We start from the raw sequence: 9,838 nt of genomic DNA, 5'->3' as shown, positions 1-9,838 counted from the left end.
ACCCCCCGCCCCCCCAGGTCTCCCCGATCCAAGGCGGGCCAGCTCCGCAGGCAGTTTCCGGAGAAGCCCCTGGAACCCCGGGGTCCCCAGCCGGGGGTGCCATCCCGCTTCCTGTCGATTTCCTCTCTAAAGCATCTGCAGACACCCGGGTCCCAGAGCCCGACGGGCCCAGCGAGGGGCCCCCGGGAGAAGGGCGCGGCGGGTCCCCTGAGTTCACATTCCACGTGGAAATCACAGCCAACCTGCAGAAGGATCAGGGACCCCCCTCGGAGGTGGATTTGGAAGGGACTGCACTTCCTGGGGCCCCTGGAGAGGAGCAAGAGCCCCGGAGCCCCTCTGAGGGCGAGGACACAAAAAAGACTGATCTTCCAGAACCTTCTGGAAAGCAGCCTGCAGCTGGTCTGCCAGGGAAGCCCGTCAGCCGGGTGCCTCAACTCAAAGGTCTGTGTCTTGAGCTCCTTCGCTCCCGCCTGGCGACCTCGTGTGCCACCCAGGCTGCAGGCACTGCCACTCAGCTTCCAGCTCCTCCTTGGCTCCTGCCGCTTCTGAGGCCCCCAGGGACAGCCACCAACCAGCCACCTGGGCCTTTGCTCACCTTCCCGGCCACCTCCCGTCCCTCAGGCGCTGGTAGCTCGTGTTCCTCTCACGCTTGCCCGCCGTCGCGCATGTCACCAAGACCTGCACCCACTGCTTTCTGCCCCGTTCACTCCTCTGGCCCCTTGATTTCTCTGCAAGGCTCTTCCGCCCAGTGGAGGCTGGTGGGCTGCACTCCACAAAGAGCATAGCAGCTGCTCCCACTTCGGAGGGCTCATTATGTGTCTCATATTGGTTGTCTAGGACCCTCCCGACCCTCCCAACAAGTGGGCATAATTAGCCCCGATTTGCAGATGGGAAAACTGAGGCTCCAAGCGGTGAAATATCTTGCTGAAAGTCATTGAGTAGCAGGTGATGGAGCCAGGTTTGGAACCCAAGTAGGTCTACTTTGAAAGGCACTTCCGTCTACCCCACAAGCACCTTCCAGCAGGTCCTGAGGTGTGCCCTCCCAGCCCAGAGACTCAGAGGACACACGTCTGTCCTCTGCGACTGTGTCCGTGTACAGCACCTCACATGCAGCAGGCCATACACACACCCACACACACACACCCCCATTGGAGGTAACCCAGAGCCCATGCTGAGCCTTTGGCCCAACAACCACTCTACCCTATTCTGTCTGCCTTGTGGCAGAAGAGACAGTGAGCAGAAACAAAATCTCCTCGTGGAAGGAACCCCTTCTTCTTCTTCCCTTGGCAGAGCTGGGGCAGTCCCCCTGTTGGGATTGCAGGGAGGGATCTCAGCCCCGTCCCTGTCTCAAGACCTGGGAAGCATGACCACAGCAGCCTTTCAGGAGCTGAAGAAATGGGAGGGGAGGTTCCCAAGGGTGGGGGTCTCTGTGTCCTGTCGGGTGGAGGACAGAGGAGGCCTCATGGCCACATATCAGCTGTATTCATATGTTTAGATCCTGTAGCATATTAGAATTAATCGTGGGGCCCAGAAATTGATGCTACTTAAACTGTTAATTGCAGACATCTGTTAAATGTTGTCATGAAAACTTTGAAATGTTATAGATAAAGGAACCTGTGTTTCTAAATTTAAGACCGAAAAAGAATCCTACTTTAAAATATCCTAAACTCCAAACTAATATGGGACACGTAACTGTGACTTGACAGATGACAACAGTGTTTCCTGAAATGTTGTTTTATATTGAATGCTGATCCACTGCATGTTGATAGATATGTCCAGGGGGAAAAAAGAGTTCCATTATCTAGTTTGGGGGGGAAAAAAAGATGAAACAAAGTTAAATGGAGTTTGCTGTGGGGAACTTGTCAGAGCCTTAAATATTGTAATGTACGTTCTGACCCTCTGAGAAGGATACATAGTAGCCATTTCCCCAATTTGGGAAATGCAGATCTAGCAGATGCTTTTGTTGTGATATAGATGATGATGGTCATCGGGGCAAAGGATATGAATCAGGTCCACCCAGGGCTCTTATTAAAATGCAAGTTCCTGGGCCCCACCTTCAGCTACTGTCTCAGAGTGAACCCAGGATTCTGTATTTCAAGAATGTCTCCCACTGGTTCTGCTGCATAACAGAGTTTGAAAATCTCTGGGCTAGATCATCAGTGCTGGTCACTCTAGAAATCTGGTCTCCAGGAACCAGTGAGATGCTTTCACTGTCCTTAGGGCAGAGGAAATAAAATATTGAAGCCACAGATGAAAACCTATGATCAGTTTTAAATAATGAATGCCAATAGCAGGAAAGAGTGAGTTAGAAGTTACGTTGGTAGACAAGCGGATTGGATTCACCAAGGGGTATGGCTTTCCAAACACAAAATCTGTCAATGGTTTGGTCCTAAAATCCAGAGATTATCTGTGGCAGGGGTCTCCAACCTCTAGGCTACAGATCAATACCTCCTGTCAGATCAGTGGTGGCATTAGATTTAAAGTGCACAATAAATCTAATGTACTTGAATCATCCTGAAACCATCCCCTCCCCACCCCCAGTCCATGGAAAAATTATCTTCAATGAAATAAAGAGTTTGAGGACTGCCGATCTATAGGATATTTGATGGCAGCTAGTTTGTTGGTAATCTGGGTAAAGGACAAGCAGTAGTCCCCCTTGGGAGAGAGACGGCCCTCCAGGGGTGGGTTGGACTTGCCAGAGAGCCAACTAGGACTGGTCACCCAAGCCCCTGTGAGTGCGGGGCAGGTTCTGGGAAAGCGGCCCACTCCCCCTGGTCCTTGGGTGACAGTATGAGCAAGGGGTCCTGTAGGGGCCAAAGCCTGGCTGACCTGCCCTGCACTTAGCCCTGGGGCTTCCAAATGCCCCTCCTTGGAGCAGGGTTGGCCCCAGTCGGGGGAGGCTGACCCCGGCAGAGCCTGTGAGAGGTGGTCCTGCGCCGTCTACCTTCCCTGACCGCCCCTGTACCAGCGTGTACCCATAACAGTTTCCTCCGCATCGCCTATGCATGTCCCCGCCCTCGGCCAGCCTGCTGCCCACTCTTGTCAGGGTGTTGCAAGCAACGACCCCAGTGTGCTGTGTTGATACTAACAGTGAGACACCTAACAGATTCAAGGGGAAAGAAATCAGCTGGGTTTCCACTGGCCCAACTGAACAAGACATATCGCACAGTTTCTGAGAAACCACTTTCCCTCCATTGGGCTCTCGTGAGCTGTGCTAATGGATGTAACATGCTTTCTCATTTTGCATTTTATCAGCTCGCATGGTCAGTAAAGGCAAAGATGGGAGTGGACCCGATGACAAAAAAACCAAGGTAAGCTGAGAAAACCATGGCAGCGCTCTGCCGCCATCAAGTTCATCAAGAAGCCATTCTTTGTATCTGAATTGATCTCTGTATGTGACACGTGGAAATCGCTGGTTCCCGAGGTACAGCTGTCATTCACGGCGCTTTGCGTTTTCATACAAACGTTTAAAATGCCAGCATCATCCTTGGATACTTCTGCCAGGGAAGGGCAGTCAGCAGGTTAATGAATGAATGAATGAATGCTCCTAATTATAGTTGTACCAGCATTGTTTGAATTAAGACGTTCACGGTAAATGAAAGTATGTTTGAATTTTCTGCAGTGAATTTTGGATTTTATGCTTCCCGCTACAGGTCTAGGCACAGCAAAGATATATCTGTATACACACAGAGAGATATAGTTAAGATCTATCTAGAAAATACCATTTACTTAGGGGGCTGAGGGAGTATTGAGCAAAAATGGGATATCCAACCTAAAGTGGAGGGTTCTGGAAAAGCCCTAGAAGGGAGGACCTGTGAGGCAGACTGAGAAGGAGAGATGAAGACGGGGGTTGGTGACTAGGGGTGAGAAGAGACATCCTGAGGAGTAGGATCAGTGGAGGTAAAGGCGGGTGTGGGGAGAGGAGGAGACAAATCACATGTTTGGGAGTCCTGAGCAAATCGGCTCGGTTGCTGCCAAGCTGGGGTAGGGCTGAGGCGGGCCAGAGGAGGGGAGCCTGATACACACCCTACATGCTGAGTGGACACGTGGGCTCTGGTGCCCTAGAGGCTGTCCTGAAATCCTGCCAGCCAGTCTTAAGATCTTCCCCCACCAAGGACCAGAAAACCAAGCAGCCTGCTTACCACCCAAACTGCGCCCAGGACCTCATGGTCCTTCTCACGCTCCCTGTCAGCTCTAGCGCACTCTCCTCCATGACGGGGCAGCTTGGAGAAAGCTCTCATAGCTGCACAGGGATGTTTTTCCAGGAAAACCTCACTGGGGCCCCAGATGAAGACCTGCTTTTCTTATAGGCATCCAAGAGCCCCCCATCTATGCTGCCTGAAACTCCTGGGTGTTCATCCGTCCTGAAGGACTGATGGAGTTCCCAGACACAGAATCAAGCCCTAGGCTTTGGTCTTGTGTGTTGAGGGTGGCTGCGCAAAGTGCTTGCCCTGGAGGAAGTCGGGGTTTGCCATCACAGGACCCCAGTGGGGCAGCTGAGGGTACTTACTGCAGGGACTTAGGGTGGGAGGGAGTTGCAATAACTGCTTGCCAATCGGGATGCCCATTCAGGGGAATCCTGTTCTCTGTTCATTCATCCATTCTTAAGCTGTCCCTGCCCTGGAGTTGCTCACAGCCTCGCAGCGAGAGGTCAGATCTGTCACGAACCTAGGCCACTTGGCCAGGTAGGGAGCAATGCCAGCGGAGGGGACCTTGTGAAGCTGGGGAAGGAAGGCTTGGCTTGCCAGTACCCACCCTCAGCTTTTCTTGCTAGCAGCCCCAGGGCCTCAGCCCACATCGCTCCCCTCACACCCCTGCTTCGTCCCTCTTACACTCCTTCCCAAGGCTGGCTGCAGAGAGAGCCTCAGCCACCTTAGTGGTGAATCTCGGTAATGAACAAGTCTCTGGTCAGGACTCTCCTCTGTAGCTCTGACTTCCCCTTTGGAACACCTTTGGACTTGGCCTCTTGGTTTTATTCCTGAAGGCATGGCCCTTCCCACTCCCAGACCAGCCTCCTCCACCAGGGCCATGTATCCCAGTCCAAGGTGCTGTCCACCCTCCTTCACACACTCTCCTCTCTGTGAGGTCGTCCAGCTCACAGACACCTTCCCATTGGCCACCTGCACCACCTAGGCTACTTCATTAGGTAGATCGTACTCAAGAGTAACCAGTGGCCTGACTGAGATTTACCAGACTTTGGGAGATTGGGATAGACATATATACACTATTGATACTATGTATAAAATAACTAATGAGAACCCTACTGTATAGCTTCCCTGGTGGCTCGGATGGTAAAGAATTTGCCTGCAATGTAGGACATCCAGTTTCGATCCCTGGGTCAGGAAGATCCCCTGGAGAAAGAAATGGCAACCCACTCCAGTATTCTTGCCTGGAGAATTCCGTGGACAGAGGAGCCTGGAAGGCTACAGTCCATGGGGTCGCAAAGGGTCGGACACGACTGAGCAACTAACAGTTTCACTGTGTGGCTCAGGGATCTCTACTCAGTGCTCTGTGGTGACCTAAATGGGAAGGAAATCCAAAAAAGAGGGGATATATATATATACATATACCTGATTCACTGTGCTGTACAATAGAAACTAACAACAGTGCAAAGCAACTACACTCCAAGAAAACTTAATTTTAAAAATATTGGGTGGGGGGAGATTTACCAGACAGTTTAGTTTTGAGACTTTAATCAGAAAATAAGTGTGTGTGTGTGTGTGTGTGTGTGTGTGTGTGTTCTAAGTGGTATCAGACAGAATCCTTAAGACCTGCCTAATCAGGTACAGTCCTGATGTTGGCAAGGACGATTCTATCAGTGTAGTGGAAGAGGGAGAGGGGTTAGGGGGCCAGCATGAGCTCCCCACCTGGAATTGAGCAGAACCAGGGGCACTGCTGACCCATGACACACTGGAGATATTTTCTGGAGAAACATCCTAAGAATCATATACTTCTGGCGATCTCCATTGACTCTCTGGGTGCGAGCCACCTTTTAACCAGTGGTCTCCAAAGTGCAGAGCTGAAATAGATCCAGTGGGCTGGAGAAAGAACATACCAACACGTCTGTCATTTTCTCCAGCTCTGCCATATGTAAGTTTCATAATGTACGTCATATGCTAGCATCGTAGTATATGCATTAGCTGATGAATGACTGCAAGTTCATGGTCACTTTCTGGTCTTCCTGATAAGGACTGTTAAGGGTGAATGATCCATATGGTTTGGAGATCATGCCTTTAAACCATTACCTGCCTTATTTGTTTTTAGTTAGTGTCCTTTTTCAGTTTGTACCTTTCTCCCATGTGCTGACTTTTATTTTGATTTTATTTATGTTTATGTTTAAGCCATCCACACCTTCTTCCGCTAAAACCCTGAAAAATAGGCCTTGCCTTAGCCCCAAACGCCCCACTCCTGGTAGCTCAGACCCTTTGATCAAACCCTCCAGCCCTGCCGTGTGCCCAGAGCCATCTTCCTCTCCTAAACACGTCTCTTCTGTCACACCCCGAACTGGCAATTCTGGAGCAAAGGAGATGAAAGTCAAGGTAAGAGGAACCCACCTTTGGAAAGAATCAGGCTGCTCTGCTGTAGTTTTCAAAAGTATGCTTTTCTAGACGCAAAGACCTTTCTTTAGATAAGCTCTCACCTAGAAGCATCATGTAAAACAGTTAAAATTCTCTGGTTAGAACAGGGGAAAGGAGGCGCAGGACCATCCTTTTCAACTCCCCGTCATCCCGTAAGGCACGGGAGGGGACCCTGGTTTGAAAATCACTGTGGGTTTCCTTGGTCTGTTCCCGGCTTTAGTAACTCGGGGATGCTCCCGGGTTGCCCTCATTTGGGTTGGACAGCAGCCCTCGCACCCACACCTGTCCCAGTGGCTCACTCCCTCCTGAACCATCTCGTGGTCCCCGGGTCATGTCAGTTTCTCTTTTGAGTTTGTGTTGTGTGTCAAGGTCACTGCCCCCGGTCAGCTGACCCTGCTTGTGCACCTGTGCTCCACCTTTGGCCCATCTGCTAATTGATGCTGGTGTTCACCGCCAAGGGCTCTTAGCACACCTGAGGCGTTACTGAACCCCGAGACCTGTTTGAGAGAGAATGGAAGGATGGGACTAGCTTAGCACTCTCGGTCAGGTTCAACAAACTGTCTCCACGTGCCTCTGAAACCAACCACCAGCAGGCAGATAAACCCCCCTAAGAGAGTCAGAGAATGGTGTAGGAAGTCTGCAGACGTCCTGCCTGCCGACACTGGTGGATGTTGACTCTGATCATTGCTATGAGCTCTGTTGACTTTTTATGAAATACATTGGCTCCACTTGTGCAGGTTACTCACATAAACAGTTCGTCCAGGAGGAAGTGGTACTCAGGAGTTTAGGAGGGGCTGTGGATTTGTGTATCTTTGTCATGGTAAGGGACACTTATATTTGGCTGGCAGAGCGTCACCCCAATCATAGCCTCATTTTGAGTCAAGCTGGTAGAGTGGAGCTGGCATTGATGCCAGGTGGCAGAAACCCTTCCCAGTTGTAAAAAAAAACACTCTACTATGCATTGGTTTACAGGGGGCGGATGGTAAGCCTGGAACGAAGATTGCCACACCCCGGGGAGCAGCCCCTCCAGGCCAGAAAGGCCAGGCCAACGCCACCCGGATTCCAGCAAAAACCACTCCCACCCCGAAGACCTCGCCAGGTACTGGTGAGAAGGGCTTCCTCTGGAATCCTAGTTGGCGGGTGGGGATGGGGAGAGCTGGCCACGGAGGCCCTGACGGTTAACCTCTGGTAGCCAACTGATGCCTGTGGTTCAGGAAGCATCAAATGTTCATTTTCTAATTCTTTTAATTTTCTGAGCTAGATATTGAATCCCCACTTTTTACCATGAAGAAATCGAGGCTCTGAGAGTTTGCATGACTAAGTCTCACCAGACTTTTAAGCATGAGGAAAATACTAATAACTGACTAAAAACTGATGGAGAAGGGGCTTCTCTGAGCTTCTCAAATCCCGCGACACCCAGCTCCCCGCCACCTGGGAGGTGATTTTCAGCCCCTAATGAGGGGTGGGACACTATGTGTGACTTCACGTAGCGGGCAGCGCCTGCTAACTTGCTGGGATGTTAGGGACCTTCTGACAGAACCTAAGGGCCTTAGCTGAGCACTCACAGGCTGGGCCCGTCTCCTGGGCTCCTATGAGTAAAAGCCACTGGGTTCTGAGTACCAGCCACGGCTTCAGTCGAGCCATTTTGCTTCCAGTGGGGACAGCCAGGCTGAGTCCACCCTTCCCACTGCCCTGACGACTGACTGTCCCGGGCACCTGGGTTTAGCCTGTGCATGACTCAGGGTGTGATCCAGGGCAGCACTCAGGGGGCCTGTGGGTCTTAGGCGGCCTATGTGTGAGGCCTGGGCCAGCACCCCAGGGTCTCTGCTGCTCCTTGGCCCCAGGGGTGGCTGCCCAGAGTCCTGGTCTCCTGCATATCTTGGCCGTGGCGTTTAGCGAGGTTGCTGTAGGGTGGGGCCTGCATGGATACCCGCTCACTAAGGCCCATTGGTTGACTTTCTCCCATAGGGTTTATTTATTTTTTTAATTACTATTTATTTATGTTTTTGCTACACTGGGTCTTCCTTGCTGCGCTCGGACTTTCTCTACTTGCAGCGAGTGAGGGCTACTCTGTTGTTGTGTATGGGCTTCTCCTTGCAGTGGCTTCTCTTGTTGCAGAGCACAGGCTTATTTGCTCGGTGGCATGTGGGATCTTTCTGGACCAGGGGTCAAACCCGTGTCCCCTGCATTGGCCAGGAGGATTGTTCACCACTGGACCTCCAGGGAAGCCCGGGTTTTTCCTCATGTATAGAGTACATATGATACAAGGGGAACTCACAGACTCCTGACTGGATTTCATATATGATTTTGATCCTGCATTTCTTCACTTTACATTATGCCAGTTGATTCATGCAACTGGAGTCATAACTAGAAGCAAGAACCCATGTTTCTCTCTGGATCTTAACGGCCCTGGAGAGGACAGGCCCCCCAGGTCGACCTTGTTTCCTGCTAGCCGGTGCCCCTCGCTCCCTGACCCCATTCCCACCTCCCCCCCCCCACCACCCCCCCTGCACCTGCTGCATAAAAACAAAAACTCTCATTGAGGCCTTTTCACGCTTGATGATGATGAGGCTTTCTGTGGATTTTCTTTTTAAGCAACCATGCAAGTGCAGAAAAAAGCACCCCCTGCAGGGGCAAAATCTGAGAGAGCTAATTCTGAGCCTGCCTCGCCCAGCTGGGGTCATGCCTTTTGCACGTGCAGCTTGTTGGTTGGCGTGGGGGGAGGGGGGAGGGGGAGGGGGTTAGAGCCGGGAGGACCTGCTTTTGAAATGTAGGCTTCCTGAAGTTGGAACAGGCAGAATGCCTGCTCCTCTTCTCGAGTGGTTTGTGCAGATGTGTCTGTCCAATGGGCAATCCTGATCCTAATCCTGCGTGTTCTTGGCATCAGCCGGGGGCTCTGGGTGGGGCCAGGGGAGCAGGTGCCTTGAGCTGATGCGGGTGCTGGAGTTAGGACCGGCCCTAATCAGGTTAGGGGGAAGCTGCATTGGCGAGTGGTGGGGATCCTGTCCTGTGGGCTCCGGCCGCTGGCGCCGTTCTCCAGATGAGCACACAGGCTTAGGGAAGGAGGTTGAGGGACTTGCCTGAGGTCACTCTGTAGTTCAGTGGCACAGAAAGGGTGGGGAACCACCCGGTCTACCAGGCAGCCTGTGTGCCAGGGGGCAGAGGGCAGGGGGCTCTGAGCCTGGAGGCTCTACTTGTCCTCTTGCTGCAGAGCTTGACTCCTTGAGGAGTTTCCAACAGACATGGAGATTCAACCAAGA

General features: G+C 51.9%; 1 protein-coding gene across 12 annotated transcripts in view; it reads left to right on the top strand.

Annotated features, from left to right (window-relative positions):
* Positions 1-9,838, top strand: part of MAPT (microtubule-associated protein tau) — a 54,000-nt gene that overhangs the window by 17,819 nt on the left and 26,343 nt on the right. For 6 of the 12 annotated variants that reach the window (XM_010832393.1, XM_010832389.1, XM_010832390.1 and 3 more), the window contains 2 exons: positions 3,256-3,311; positions 7,551-7,677. In XM_010832393.1, the coding sequence (XP_010830695.1) occupies positions 3,256-3,311; positions 7,551-7,677 (183 nt within the window). Of the gene's footprint in view, positions 1-17; positions 442-3,255; positions 3,312-6,341; positions 6,540-7,550; positions 7,678-9,838 lie in introns of all 12 variants that reach the window. The other 6 variants (XM_010832383.1, XM_010832384.1, XM_010832382.1 and 3 more) reach the window with 4 other exon arrangements.

Source organism: Bison bison, unplaced genomic scaffold (assembly GCF_000754665.1).
Source record: "Bison bison bison isolate TAMUID 2011002044 unplaced genomic scaffold, Bison_UMD1.0 scf7180017861046, whole genome shotgun sequence".
NCBI classification, from domain to species: domain Eukaryota; kingdom Metazoa; phylum Chordata; class Mammalia; order Artiodactyla; family Bovidae; genus Bison; species Bison bison.
Note: the sequence above shows the minus strand (reverse complement) of the source record. Positions and strands in the feature narration are given on the sequence as shown.